This window comes from Vicugna pacos, chromosome 23, assembly GCF_048564905.1.
Source record: "Vicugna pacos chromosome 23, VicPac4, whole genome shotgun sequence".
NCBI lineage: Eukaryota > Metazoa > Chordata > Mammalia > Artiodactyla > Camelidae > Vicugna > Vicugna pacos.
Genome location: NC_133009.1, coordinates 9,432,081 through 9,447,966, shown reverse-complemented (window position 1 = coordinate 9,447,966; position 15,886 = coordinate 9,432,081). Strand labels below are relative to the sequence as shown.

Below are 15,886 nucleotides of genomic sequence, written 5' to 3'. Positions count from 1 at the left end.
AAGTAAAATGAAGAAGCAGAAGAGCTACTCCCCATTAAAGGAACAGGAGAAATTCCCTGAAAGAATGATCAAGAAGTAGATCTCGATAATCTATTAGATCATGACTTCAAAAAGGGAGTGATCAAAGCACTGAAATAAATAAAAGAGACTATGACAATAGACAGAGAATATTATAAGAAGGAAATTAAAACTATAAAGAGGAGTCAGTTAAAAACAGAAAACCCAATGGCTGAGATAAGAGCCAAGTTAAAGGCAGTCAAAAGCAAATTAGACAATGCAGAGGAACAAATAAGTGACTTAGAAGACAGGAAAACAGAAATCACCCAATTAGAACAGCACACATAAAAGCAAGTAAAAACTAATGAAAGCAATAAAAGGGACCTATGGGATAATATAAAGTGTGACAACCTACGCATAATAGGGATCCCAGAAGGAGAAGAAAGAGAAAAGAGGACTGAAAAAGTATTTGAAGAAATCATGACTGAAAACTTCCCAAACCTAAAGAAGGAAACAAATAGATATCCAAGTACAGGAAGCACAGAGGGTCCCCAACAAGAAGAACCCAAACACACCTACATCAAGACATATTATAATTAAGATGGCCAAACTTAAAGAAATGATTCTAAAGGTAGCAAGAGGAAAACAAATAGTTATAAGGGAACCCCCATAAGGCTTTCAGCTGATTTCTCTATACAAACACTGCAGGCTGGAAGGGAGTGGCAAGATATATTCAAAGTATATATTCTGAATGAGAAAAAGCTGCAACCTAAGGTACTCTATCTGGCAAGACTCTCCTTTAGAGTAGAAGGAGAGATAAAGAATTTCACTGACAAGTGAAAACTAAAGGAATTCAGCAATACTAAACCTATGCTAAAAGAAATTTTGAAAAGTCTACTCTAAATAGAAAAGAAGTAGGATGCTACAGAAAGGAGAAAACTGTAATTGGAAATGAGATAACTACAATGAGTTGCAACAGAATAAACATGAAGATGTAAAAGAGGATATCAAAATCATTAAAGGTGGGAGAAGGGAGCAAAAAAATATAGATTTTTTTCTTTTTTTTCTTTTTTTGATCTTTTTAGGATGTGTTTGAGCTTGTATGACTATCCATTTAAAGCAAACAGATATAGTAATGGGTTAATACACTCGAAAAAGAAGGTAACCACAATTCAAAAGCATGCGATCGAATCAAATAACCAAGAAGAAATCACAAAAAGAAAAAGAAAGGAACAAAGAGGAAATACCAAATCAACTAGAAAACTAAGTTCAAACTGGCAATAAACACACATCTGTCAAAAATTACCATAAATGTCAAAGGACTAAATGTTCTAATCAAAAGACAGAGTAGAAGATTGGATAATAAAACAAGAACCTACACTATGCTGCCTATAATGGCCAACAGGCTCATGAAAAATGCTCAGTATAGCTAATTATCAGAGAAATAAATGCCAACAAAACTACAATGAGGTATCATCTCACACTGTCAGAATGGCCATCATTCAAAAGTCCATAAACAGTAAATGCTGAGGAAGGTGTGGAGAAAAGGGAACTCTCTTACACTGCTGGTGGGAATGTAGTTTGATGCAGCCATTATGGAAAACAGTATGGAGATTCCTTGAAAAACTAAAAATAGATTTACCATATGATCCAGCAATCCCACTCCTGGGTATATCTCTTGAGGGAACTCTAAATTTGAAAAGATACATGCACCCCAGTGTTCATAACAGCACTATATACAACAACCAAGATATGGAAGCAACCTAAATGTCCATTGACAGATGACTGGATAAAGAAGGTGTGGTATATTTGCACAATGAAATACTACTCAGCCATAAAAAAGAATAAAATAATACTATCTGCAGCAACATAGATGGACCTAGAGATCGTCATTCTAAGTGAAGTAAGCCAGAAAGAGAAAGAGAAATACCATACAATATCACTCATGTGGAATATTAAAAAAAAAGTAAAAAGAAATAAAGGACACTATGAACTCATCTACAAAACAGAAACAGATTCGCAGACATAGTGAACAATCTTATGGTGTCTGGGGAAAGGAAGTGGGAAGGGATAAATTTGGAATTTTGAGATTTGCAAATGTTAGTCACTATATATAAAAATAGATTAAAATTAAGTATCTTCTGTATAGCATGGGGAACTAGATTCAATATCTTGTAATAGGCTTTAATGCAAAAGAATATGTAAATGAATATATGTATATGCATGACTAGGACATTGTGCTGTACACCAGAAACTGACACATTGTAACTGACTGTGCATTAATAAAAAACCTTAAAAATTAAAAAAATTTTTAAAAAGAAACTAGAAAAAAGGAAAAGGTAATCCTCTTAATGAAAGGAAACATCAGCAAATTATATATCTGATAATGGATTAATATTCAAAATACATAATGAACTTCTAAAAATTAAAAAAAAACCCAATTCAAAAATGAGCAAAAGACTTGAATGGATAGTTTCCAACGAAAGTATACAAAAGATCAATATGCACATAAAAAGATGAACAATCACTAATCATTATAGAAATGCAAATAAAAACCACAGTGAGATACTAGTTCATATATTTTGAGATGGCTATTACCAAAAAACAGGAAATAACAAGTCCTGGCAAATAGGTGAAGAAATTGCAACATTTGTGCATCACTGGAGGGAATGTAAAATGGTTCAACTGCTGTGGAAGACATTATTGTCGTTCCTCAAAAAAGTAAATCTAGAACTAATATTCTAGTCTTAGGTATATACCCACCCAAATGGAAAACAGGGACTCAGATACTTGAATGCCAATGTTCAGAGCAGCATTATTCAGAATAGTGAAATGGTGGAAACAAACCAAGAGTCTATCAACAAATGAATGGACAAAGGAGATGTGGTATGTACAATGGAATAATATTAAGTCATAAAAAGGAATAAACTTCTGATACTCGCTACAAAGTGGATGAACCTTGAAAACATTATGCTAAGTGAAATAAGCCAGAAATGATTCCAATTCTATGAGGTATCTAGAATAGTCAAATTCATAGACAAAGAAAATAGTGGTTAACAGGGCTAGGGGGAGGGGGAATAGAGAATTATTGTTTAATAGGTATGATGTTTCATTTTGAGATATGAACACCTTTTAGAGATAGATAGTAGTAATGGTTGCACAAAAATGTGAATGTAATTAAAGCTACTGAAATGTACATGTAAAATAGTCAAAATTGTCAAAAAACAAAATAATAGTTGATCTAGAAAAATTAAGAGACTAGCCTGAGCATTTCTGAAAGGGAAGTGTTTTGCCAGATATGAAAACATATCATAGTAATGCAGTAAAAAATTGATTTCGTGCCGGTACAGGAATGTACAGAGTTCAAGGGGACAGAAAGAAGACTAGAACACCTGTGAGTTTAATGTGTGATAAAAACTGACACTTCAACACAGTGGGAGAGAAGACAACTTATTCAACAAATGGTGCTACTTCAACTATTGGATAAAGATAGGTGGAGTGTGGGGGAACACAATCTCATTCCATAGACAATAATGAATTTGAGATAAATCAAGGATTTAATGCAATTATGCAATCACATGGTTGGAATGTTTATATAATTTCAGCATGGGGAAGCTTTTATAAGAAGGACACAGTACTCATAACCATTAGGGTAAAGATCAACATATCCAGTTACCTATTAATGTAAAACTTCTGTACATATAAATGACCACTGATAGGAGAAAAGTTAGATGAAATATGGTATATGTTAAAATCATCATTAAAAAAGATGAGAACAAATCTAAATACAACCCAATTCAAGACATTAAGTGGAAAAACTAAGTTACAGAAGAATATGAACAGCATGATGCTATTTTTGGTTAATAAAAAGACAAAATGCCAAAATATGTATATCTACAATATATAAGAATGCTGATGTATAGAAATAGATAAAAAGACATCCTGAACTATTAAGAGATTAACTTTGGTAATGGACCAGAGAAAGAGACAGAAAACTAATCTCTTATTCTGTGTGATTTTCTAATGTTTCAAACTTTACAAATTCATCTTAGTATACTACTTATATAATTAAAAGTTATAGAAAGTAATCTATATCCAATCGTACAAAATCTTAAAAGAAAACTGACTAGTAAAAATAAGGCAAAAAAAAAAAAAACAAACCTAGAAGAAAAATTTACTCCATGTTTAAAGGGCTGAATTTAAAATGAGTTCTGATAAATCAACAAGAAAATATTTAGAAATCATATAAGAAAAATGAACAAAGGACAAAAATAAATGTATACTTCCCCAAATTCAGCTCCATTGATAATTAAAGAAATGCAAATTAGTACATGAGATCATTTTTCACCCATCACCTTATTAAGTTCTAAACAATATAAGCAGGATAAAGAGGTACTAAACCTGTAGAACTTGATACTGGAGTCGTAGGTGGACAAGAAGAAGGTTGAGAACCTGGAAAAATAAATTTGATTCAACTCACCAGCCTCATCAACACAAAATTATAAAATTAATTTTGATTTTTTTTATTTTTAGAAAAGATTATTTCTCAAAATGAAAAACATACATACTTTCCAAACTTTGCTACTCTACTTCTGGGAAGTTAACCTAAATATATATTTAACACAGGTACAAAAGAATGTATGCATAAGAATGTTCACTATGACTTTGTATACATAATGGAAATCCTAGAAGTTAATAACAAATCATAAAAATACTGTTTAGAATAAATATGAATCTTTTAAAAATACCATCCACATAGTATTATATTACATAATTTTCCACTCAGCATTTTTACTCATATTTTTTCATATTCACACAATCAGATCTACCTTATCACATTATATGTCGGAGATGATCCATTTCACAATCTTTCTCTAACTGATGATAAAAATGACAGTCTCATGAGGAATTTTGATTTTTGATATTTAAAAATAATCCCTGTAGTTTATCTTCTTTATAAACTTGTCCTCACAATCAATTCTCTTTTCTTTCAAACACTAAAATGTATCAGTGTTTTAGAAACCCTTTATGAAATGCTTGTAGTCAACTCTTTCAAAAAGCATATTAACATAGTATACACAGTGAATATTGCCACTAAGACCATGTAAGTAAAGATGGATGGGTCAATGAGTATAAATTTCATATGTAATCTTTATATATCATCCACCAAAACAACTCTTCCCCCAAAACTACATAGCACTCACTAAGGTACTCTAGGCAGCTACTGGGTACCAGCCTTACAGGAATTACAGGAAGAAGTTCTAATTACCATATTAACATGAATAATCCCCCTCAATCCTTTAAGATATTAGGACAATAGGAAATAGGCAAATAAATTAGAAGCCAGTAATGGAGCTTTGAGTTCCACACCTTCATTAAACAGGAAACTAGAGCCCACAGAAATGATGTTCCTTGACTGAGCAGAACCTCCCTAGCACCCTGAGCACCCTCTGCCCAGGCTCATGCTCTACCCATTCTTCCTCTTGTCTCTTGCTTCTGCTGCACTGAGGAGAAGCCAGAGGTGGCAGCCCTGAAATCAGGAAGATAATTCCTTCCACCATATCAAAATAGCCTCTCAAGACTTAAGCAGAACAGCTGATCAGTAGTTGCGGCCAGCAATCACCCACTTCATTTCAATAAATAAGGACTTTCCCTGCCTTTCAGTTGCTGTGAGATTTCCTTTCTGTTGCCAAATGAAAATGTCCAGGAGAGAGAAAAATAATAATATGAGGTGGCAGGAATGGGGTGAGTACAAATACCATTCTGTTCTGGAGACAGCAGAAATTTCCCAGTTAAAATGGTACTATATAAAAAGAACAAAACTTGTTGTTGTCTGGAAAATGAAACACAGTCCTGGACCCGGATGATACCCTGAAAAGGTATCAACAGATCACTTTTAAAATGAATAAAAATAGCAATGTTGATGACACAGAAAATACACATGTTAAAAAAAAAGAAGCCATGGACCTTCCTCTATACTAACACTAATTCAAGTGAAACCGTAAATCAGATGAGCCACCCTTAAGAGCTTTCTTGATGCTGCGCACTGGTCTACGTGCTTTAAATGAATCCCATTGTAACTTTACTATCACACAGTGAGGAAAGCATTAATTCATTATACATGTAAGTAAACACGTTTGAAGTGTACATAACTTGCCCAAGTTTGCACACTTGTTTATATCTGTGGACTATGGCGAATAATTTTAGAATCACTAAATATAACAACTAAAATGGCTATAAATATGTTCTTCCTCCTTTTATTATAAAAATGATGGATGAGTGTAAATCATCAGACATTTAAAGGTTTTGAAAAATCACAAAGAATTCAAAGGACATTGAAAAATATAAGCAGGACTTTGTGAAACCTGAAACACTGGAATATGGATGTTTTGTAGTGGCAGGAATCAATGCTGGAAAACAAAAAAAAAAAACGTGAATTTGTTAAAATATTTGGAATTTATTGCTTTCTTTTCATTTATATGAATTATGCCTTTTGTGCTTATTTAGGTAAACATGCACATACTTTAATTTATTCTGAAAAATGATTGCTATCCCCTTTACATGTAAAAACACTCAACAAGATACATTTATATGCCTGTGTGATGTAAATAGCCTATAAAAAAATAAAAACATCATGCCAGATTTCTTTGTTAATTTGAAGTCATGCATCTATCGTGGAAATGAATACAAGAAAGATAATTACTAAAGTTGTTGCTTTTCAATTAGTCTGTATCATTGATGTCTAATGTCAAAAAAATAAAAATCTTGAAAAAAAAAAACAAGAAGGAAAAAGATACTCTTTGTACCTTTAACACATGTTGGCAACTCAGGCTCCCAAGTACTGTCTGCGCCACAGACAATTCTGCTTTTGCCACGAAGGCTAAAACCCTTGTCACATTCAAATACAACTTCTGCTTTGTAGTAATATTTTGCTCTAAATCCTGATACCATGGTTCCATGATCGACAATTGGGTAGATACATTTGACCACTGAAGAGTGAAAAAATTCCAAAATTAATGGAAAGTTACTTTCACATAGCACAAAGCAGTAACTTCCAGTGGGAAGAAAGAGGCAAGAAATGAAAGGCAAGATGTTAACTGAAAAAACAAAAGACTTTATATTTGTGCATTTGATTTCCAAGCAAACAGATTTAGAGAAATCTAAGAACGTTTTTCCACCTAGAACAGACTGCCATTACAGTTTATTGGCTTTCCTAATTTTTTCCCCATTACTATAGAGTTTTGAGAAAGGTCTGACTACCAGATACAAATTCAGGTTAAATTCAAAAGCAACTTTTGATACCATTTAGCTCTGGGACTGTTTTTTTAAAGATCATGGTGACACTAGTTAGAGTTCCCTGATCTTTTAAAAAGGTAGTGAAGACTTTTTGGAGAAGGTAATACTTTAAATACTCAAACTTAAAAGTTGAAAAATCCAGCCATGCAAAATGTTTAGTCTTCAGGCTGATGTACTCTGGTATTCCCCACTCTACTCTACTTCTTCAGAAGTAAAACACAGGTCATGCCCTCTAGATTGACTTCAAGATTATGTTTTGCAGAATCTGGAAAAAAAAAAAAAAGAAACCAAAACCAAAAAGTGCTGGGCTGGGCAGGGAGTTCAGAGGACATCTTATGAGAGTAAATCTGAGAAATAACTGAGGGCCAGATAGCAGAAAGCCTTTTAAACCAGAAGTGTTCCTCCTCCTTTCCTGTGGATCTGAATTTCCATCAGGTATCATTTCTCTTCCACCAGAACTTCCTTATCAATTCATGTGTTCAGGTCAGCTTATCACAAGTTCTCTTAACTTTTGTTTATCTGAAACTGTTTTTATTTATTTCACCTTCAGCTGAAAGACTCCTCTTTGATAGGGAATTCTAGGTGCTTTATTCATTCCTGTTGTTGCATGGATTAAAAGCTCATTCATTTTTACTGCAGAGTGTTATATATTATATTGTATGGATATACCAAGGTTGTTCCTCCATTCACCAGTTGAAGGACATGTGGCTTGTTTCTGTAGTAGGATGACAATGACTAAGGATGCTATGAAAATTCTCATGCAGGTTTCTATATGTAAATGTTTTCATTTCACTGGAATTTCTGAGTAGTGCCTTAAATATATGCTTCACTCTATAAGAAATCGCCAAACTGTGTTCCAAAATGGTCATATTACTTTGCATTCTTATAGCAATGTATTAGAGTTCCAAATACTTAAACTTCATCAAAATGTGGTATTAGTTTTTCTTTTTAATTTCAGCCATTCGAATAGGCGTTTAGTGGTATCTCATTGTGTTGTTAAATTACATTTATGTTATTACTTACTAATGATATTGAAAATTTTCATATACTTTTTTGGCACCCACATATCTTCTTTGGTGAAATAAGTCTATTTGAATATGTTGTGAAAAGGTTTAAGTTGTCAAATTTATAGGCATAAAGTGGTTTGTTTTATTCTCATTTATTCTTAAAACGTCTTCAGGATATACAGTAATGCCCTCTTTTTCACTCTTAATATTGGTAACTTCTATCTTCTTTTTTCTGTCAGATTGTCTGTAGGTTTATCTTTTTTACCACCTTCTCCAAGAACCAGGTGTTTATTTCTTTAATTATCTCTATTTTGTTTCTTTTTCAATTTTATAAATTTTTCTCTGTATTATTCCCTTGTGTTTTCCTGTTTGGGGTCTAATTTGCTTTTCTTTTTTAGTATCTTAAGGGGGAAGCTTAGATTATTGATTTGAGATTTTTCTCTTTTTCTAATATATGCATTTCATACTACAGGTATCCTTCTAAACAATGCTGCTTTTGCTGTCCCACAATTTTGATATATTAATATGTTGTGTTTTCATTTTTATTTAATTCAAAACACTTCCTAATTTCCATGAGACTGCTTCTTTGAATCATGGGTTACTTGGAAGTGTCTTGCACACTTTTCAAATATTTGGATGTCTAACATATACCTTCTTTTGAGTTCTACATTCATTCTATTATGATCAGAAAATGTACTGGTAATAGTTTCAATTTTTTAGAAATGTGTTAAAATTACTACCTAAAATATGGTGTTAGAGAATGTTCCATGTACACTTGAAAGGAATAAATATTTTATTATTATTTTGTGGATCCTTCTTTAAGAGTCAAAGCCCCTTCAGTGTCTCCCTGCTTTTGATCACTGTGTAATCATTAGACATTGTTGTTTAAGTAAGTTTCGTCTAGAGTTTAACAATCTTATTCGTCTTTTACAATTTACCATTTCCTGTGCCCAGAACTTTCAGAGGTCTTGTAATACATGATAAAACTTTCTAATTTTTAAAGCCAGTATGTGCTGAGTTTTCTGATGCTTTCAAACAAACAAAAATCCTAACTCATACGTATTGCAGTAGTTCATGATGTGTAAATTGGAAAGTGAAGGACGTGGGGTGACAGGTGGGGAACTCTACAACTAGAACTATTTTTTATTTGATTTGGCCTATATTAGATTAACTTGGAAGTCAATTTAGCAGGAGGAGCAAGTACATATGGCTATTTCATTTACTTGTTGGTAAAACTATTTACAAAGTGTTTCCGCAGTATTTACACATGAAGAAGGGAATAAATGGAAATTATTACCTTTACACTGAGGAGCGTCACTACTCCATGTGTCACTCCCAACACAAACAAGCCTGCTCTCTCCAACAAGTGAGTATTCATCTGGTCCACTCGAAGGATCACAAATATAAGTTACTGCTTCATTATATTCAAAAATATCCTTGTGGCTATTGGTGTATCTTCCATTTTCTATTTCTGTAGGTCGTGAACACTTAATCTCTTGAAAAGGGGGGAAAAGGGCATAAGGTCAAGGGAAAAGATCGATGGTATTAGTGAAGTCTCATGAATTGCCTTTAAAAAATTTACTTACATATGATCTATAAGCTAGTTGTGAATCCAACATCCATTTAGAAGAAAGTCTCTATGTGAAAATGTATTATCCTAAGTTTAAATCGTTAATATAGAAATTAACTTTTAGAGTAAAACTTGTTTTCTTAAATACTTCTACAAAATATGAAATACATCTATTTACCTGCAAGGGTATGCTAAGTTTTGCTATCATCATAAAAGGTGCTGACAATATAATGCTAAAATACACTTGTGATTAAAAGCACAACTCAGTGCTAGTTGAGAAATGCTTTATGGTTTATAAATATCCACTCACTAAATTGGTAGTTCATTTTAGCACGAAGTATTACTGTCATTTTTCACTGCCATTCTTATAAGCATATGGTGAAATTTTCTAGAGGCTACAAATTGTGTGATTTTGCCGCAGAGTGAGTCCAGATATTAAAGAAAGTTGGAAAGCTGTAGAACAATGTCACTATTCTCACTTTTGGCTTTGGAAAATTTTGATTTTTTTATAAAAATATATTGCGTGTGTTAGCATGTATTAAGTTTACTCTTCTTAAAAATGAACTAATAAATAGTTATTTAAAAATCTTTTCAGTTTTAACTGCAGTATAATAAATATTAAGAGATATAACCCACATAAAGTAAAGTTCTTTGGTGTCTATGTTAATTTAAAAGCTTAAAGGGGTCCCCAGGCCAAAAAAAATCTGAGAACTTCTGCGCTATAGTTTAAAAAGAGAACATGCTTACTTTCACATATTGGGGGATTATCATTCCAGGCCACAGTATTTTCAGAAATTTCACAATGTAGAATTTTTTCTCCAATTATGTAAAAACTATATGAGAAAAGAAAAGTTACTATGTTCTTTAGCAAATGCAAGATACACTTAATAAGGAAAACATTTGTATATGGCTATTTTTCTGCACTATAGTAATTTGAGGGAGAAGTTTCTTTAAAAATATAAATGGAAGTGCTAAATTTGCAACTTAATCAAATAAAGAGATTCTGCATGTGAATACACATTGGCCTACAGCAAGATATCCAAATTGCTCTGTAATGCCTGTCAGTCTGGCCCTCTTTGCTGTCTCAGGCAAACGCATCACACATTCACTTCTGTGCTTTTGCTCACACCATTCTGCTCAGTGGGGACTGAGTAGAGAGATCAGGCCCTAGAGCTTGCCTGCCTGCATCCAGGTTCCAGCTCTGAGACTCACTTCTTATTTGAACTTGGATGAGTCCCTTAATGTTTCTTTTGCTCGGTTTCCTCATCTATGAAAAGGAGAATAATAGTACATACCTCATGTGACTGTTTTGAGGACTGGGTAAGTTAGCACCTGGCACATAGTGAGTACTAGGTAAATTTAAGCTCTTATTAATACTCTTTAGATCAGGATACAGGCATATCTGATCTTATTGTTCTTCACTTTATTAAATTTCTAACAAACTGAAGTTTTGTGGCAGTCCTGCACTGAACAAGTCAATTGGCACCATTTTTCCAACAATGTTTGCTCACTTTGTGTTGCTGTGTCACATTTTGGTAAATCTTACATATTTCAAGACCTAAACAGACCTGAAGAATATGATGATTGAAATAAAAAATAAACTAGAAGGATTCAACAGCAGATTAGATAATACTGAATAATGGATTAGCAACTGGGAGACAGAATAGTGAAAATCACTCAAGCTGATTAGAAAAAAAAAGAATTTGAAAATGTGAGGATGGTTTAAGAGACCTCTGGGACAATAAAAAAAGTATACTAAATAATTCACATGATAGACACCCCAGAAAAAGAAGAAAGAGAGAAAGGAGCAGGGAACTTATTTTTAAAAAGAGTAGCTGAAAACTTCCCTAACCTGGAAAACATGGCATGAGACTAGAAATCAACTAGAAACAGAAACACATGGAGGCTAAACAATGTGCTACTAAACAACCAATGGGTCACTAATGTAATCAAAGAAGAAATTAAAAAAAAAACCTGGAGACAAATGAAACAAAAACACAATGATCCGAAATCTATGGGACACACCAAAGGCATTTCTATGAGGATAGTTTATAGCAATACAGTCTTACCTCAGGAAGTAAGAAAAATCTCAATTAAACAACATAATCTTACACCTAATGAAACTAGAAAAAGAACAAAGAAAACCCAAAGTTAGTAGAAGGAAAGAAATCATAAAGATCAAGGCAGAAATAAATGAGACTAAAACAAATAGAAATGATCAATGAAACAAAGAGCTGGTACTTTGAAAAGATAAGCAAAAGTGATAAACCTTTAGCCAGACTCATCAAAAAAAAAAAAAAAGGACCCAAATCAAGATAATCTGAAGTCAAAAATGAGAACTTACAACCAACATCCCAGAAATACAAAGGATCATAAAAGATTTCTATGAAAACTATATGGCAATAAAATGAATAACCTAGAAGAAATGCTCAAATTCCTAGAAATGTAAATCTCCTAAGATTGAACAAGGAAGAAATAGAAAATACAAATTGACCAAATATCAGTAATTAAATTAAATTACTAATAAAAATACTCTCAATAAACAAAATTCCAGAATCAGATGGCTTCACACAGGGGAGTTCAAGCAAATATTTAGAGAAGAGTTGACATCTATCCTTCTCAAACTATATTTCACAGCACAGGGAATATTGCCAATATTTTATGATAACTATAAATGGAGTATCATCTATTAAAATTTTGATTCACTATGTTGTACATCTGAAACTAATATAATATTGTAAATCAACTATAACTCATTTAAAAAAAAAGAGTTAACACCTATCTGTATCAAACTATTCCAAAACATTGAAGTGGAAGGAATGCTTCCAAAGCATTTTACAAGACTAGCATTACCCTGATACTAAAAACCATACAAAGATGCCACAACAAAAGAAAATTACAGACCAACATCCTTATGAACATAGATGCAAAAATCCTTAACAAAATACTAGCAAACAAATTAAAAATATTTGAAAAGTATCATACACCACAAGCAAGTGAGATTTATCCTAGGGATGCATGAATGGTTCAATATTGCAAATCAATGTGATATAACATTAACAAGTTAAAGGGTAAAAATCACAGATTATCACACAGATTGCAGAGAAAGCTTTTCAACAAACTCGACTTTTATTTATGATGAAAATTCTCAACAATGTGAATATAGAGGGAATATACCTTAACATAATAAAGGCCATATATGACAAGCTTACAGCTAATATCATAACCACCAGTAAGAATATGAAAACTTTTCCTCTAAGAAAGGAACAAGGCAGGGATTCACACTCTTGCCACTTTTATTCAACATAGTATTAGAAGCCATTGCCACAGCCATCAAACAAGAAAAAGACATAAAAGGAATCCATATTGGAAAGGAGGAACTAAAACTGCCATACAGAAAATCCTAAAGATGCTGTCAAAACTCCCAGAACTAAAAAATAAATTCAGTAAAGTTGCAGGATACAAAATTAATATACAGAAGTTGGTTGTGTTTCTATATACTAACAATAAACAATCAGCAAGATAAATTAATAAAACAATTCCATTTATAACTGCATCAAAAGAATAAAGCACACAGGAATAAACCTAACCAAGGAGGTAAAGGACCTGTACTTAGAAAACTACACACTGTGATGAGAGAAATTGAAGATGACAGAAAAAAATGGAATGGTATACCACACTCATGAATTAGAAGAATAAATATTGTTAAAATGGCCATATTCCCCAAGACAATCTACAGATTCACTGCAATTCCTATTAAAATACTAACGGCATTTTTCACAGCATTGGAACGAATTCTAAAATTTGTATGAAAACATGATAAACTCCAGGTAACCAAAATAATCTTGAGAAAGAACAAAGCTGGAGGTATAACACTCCCTTATTTCAAAGCACACTTTGAAGCTACAGTAATCAAAACAACGTGTTATAAAAACCAAACACACAGATCAATGAAACAGAATAGAGAGACCAGAAATATACCCATGCTTATATGGTCAATCTAGGGCAAAAGAGGCAAGAATATACAATGGGGCAAAGATAATCTCTTGAATAAATAGTTCTGGGAAAAATGGATAGATACATGCAAAAGAATCAAACTGGACTACTTTCTTAAACCATAAGCAAAAATAAAATACAAATAGATTGAAGGCTTAAATATAAGACTGAAACTGTACAACTTTTGGCAGAAAACACAGGTAATATGTTCTTTGATACCAGTCTTAGAAATATTTTTTCAGATATGTCTCCTCTGTAAGGGAAGCAAAAGCAAACATAAACAAATGGGACTACCTCAGACTAAACATTTTCACACAGCAAAGGAAATTATCAACAAATGAACTGGGAGAAGATATTTCTAAATGATATATCTAATAGAATGCTATATTCAAAATATACAACTTATACAACTCAACATAAAAAAATGGGCAGAGCATTTTTTCATGTGCTTTTGGATCATTTGTATGTCTTCCTTGGAGAATTGCTTGTTTAGGTCTTCCGCCCATTTTTGGATTGGGTTGTTTATTTTTTTCTTATTGAGTCGTATGAGCTGCTTATATATTCTGAAGATCAAGCCTTCGTCGGTTTCACTTGCAAAAATTTTCTCCCATTCCGTAGGTTTTCTTCTTGTTTTACTTCTGGTTTCCTTTGCTGTGCAGAAGCTTGTAAGTTTCATTAGGTCCCATTTGTTTATTCTTGCTTTTATTTCTTCTAGGAGAAACTTTTTGAAATGTATGTCAGATAATGTTTTGCCTATGTTTTCCTCTAGGAGGTTTATTGTATCTTGTCTTGTTTAAGTCTTTAATCCATTTTGAGTTGATTTTTGTATATGGTGTAAGAGAGTGTTCTAGCTTCATTGTTTTTCATGCTGCTGTCCAGTTTTCCCAACACCATTTGCTGAAGAGACTGTCTTTATTCCATTGTATATTCTTGCCTCCTTTGTCGAAGATGAGTTGACCAAAAGTTTGTGGAGAGGCTGTGGAGAAAGGGGAACCCTCCTACACTGCTGGTGGGAATGCAGTTTGGTGCAGCCACTATGGAAAACAGTGTGGAGATTCCTCAAAAGACTAAGAATAGACTTACCATATGACCCAGGAATCCCACTCCTGGGCTTGTATCCAGAAGGAACCCTACTTCAGGATGACACCTGCACCCCAGTGTTCATAGCAGCACTATTTACAATAGCCAAGACATGGAAACAGCCTAAATGTCCATCAACAGGTGACTGGATAAAGAAGATGTAGTATATTTATACAATGGAATACTACTCAGCCATAAAAACCGACAACATAATGCCATTTGCAGCAACATGGATGCTCCTGGGGAATGTCATTCTAAGTGAAGTAAGCCAGAAAGAGAAAGAAAAATACCATATGAGATCACTCATATGTGGAATCTAAAAAACAAAAACAAAAACAAACAAACAAACAAAAACAAAGCATAAATACAGGACAGAAATAGACTCATGGGCAGAGAATACAGACTTGTGGTTACCAGGGGGGTGGAGGATGGGAAGGGATAGACTGGGATTTCAAAATTGTAGAATAGATAAACAAGATTACACTGTATAGCACAGGGAAATATACACAAAATGTTATGATAAATCACAGAGAAAAAAATGTGACAATGAATGTGTATATGTCTATGAATGACTGAAAAATTGTGCTGAACACTGGAATTTGACACAACATTGTAAAATGATTATAAATCAATAAAAAATGTTAAAAAAAATGGGCAGAGCACTTGAATAGACATTTTTCCAGAGAAGACCCACAGATGGCCACCAGGCATATGAAAAGATGATCAACATCTGGTCATCAGGGAAATGCAAAACAAAACCACAATGATCAATCATCTCACACTTATCAGAATGACTGTGATCAAAAAGACAACAAATAACAAGTGTTGGTCAAGATGTGGGGAAAAAGAAAAATCACGTAAGTTGATACAGCCATTTTGGAAAACACTATGGAGGCTCCTGAAAAAGATAAAAATAGAGCCTCCATATGATCCATCAATT

At 33.1% G+C, this 15,886-nt stretch overlaps 1 protein-coding gene across 4 annotated transcripts in view; it reads right to left on the bottom strand.

Moving 5' to 3' along the window:
• LOC140688718 (membrane cofactor protein-like) overlaps positions 1-15,886 on the bottom strand; it is a 34,159-nt gene that overhangs the window by 9,107 nt on the left and 9,166 nt on the right. For 3 of the 4 annotated variants that reach the window (XM_072948454.1, XM_072948456.1, XM_072948457.1), the window contains exons 4-8: positions 10,618-10,703; positions 9,598-9,795; positions 6,804-6,986; positions 6,363-6,407; positions 4,399-4,449 (exon numbers count right to left, since the gene is read on the bottom strand). In XM_072948454.1, coding sequence (XP_072804555.1) covers positions 4,399-4,449; positions 6,363-6,407; positions 6,804-6,986; positions 9,598-9,795; positions 10,618-10,703 — 563 coding nt within the window. The remainder of the gene's footprint in view (positions 1-4,398; positions 4,450-6,362; positions 6,408-6,803; positions 6,987-9,597; positions 9,796-10,617; positions 10,704-15,886) is intronic. The other variant, XM_072948455.1, reaches the window with a different exon arrangement.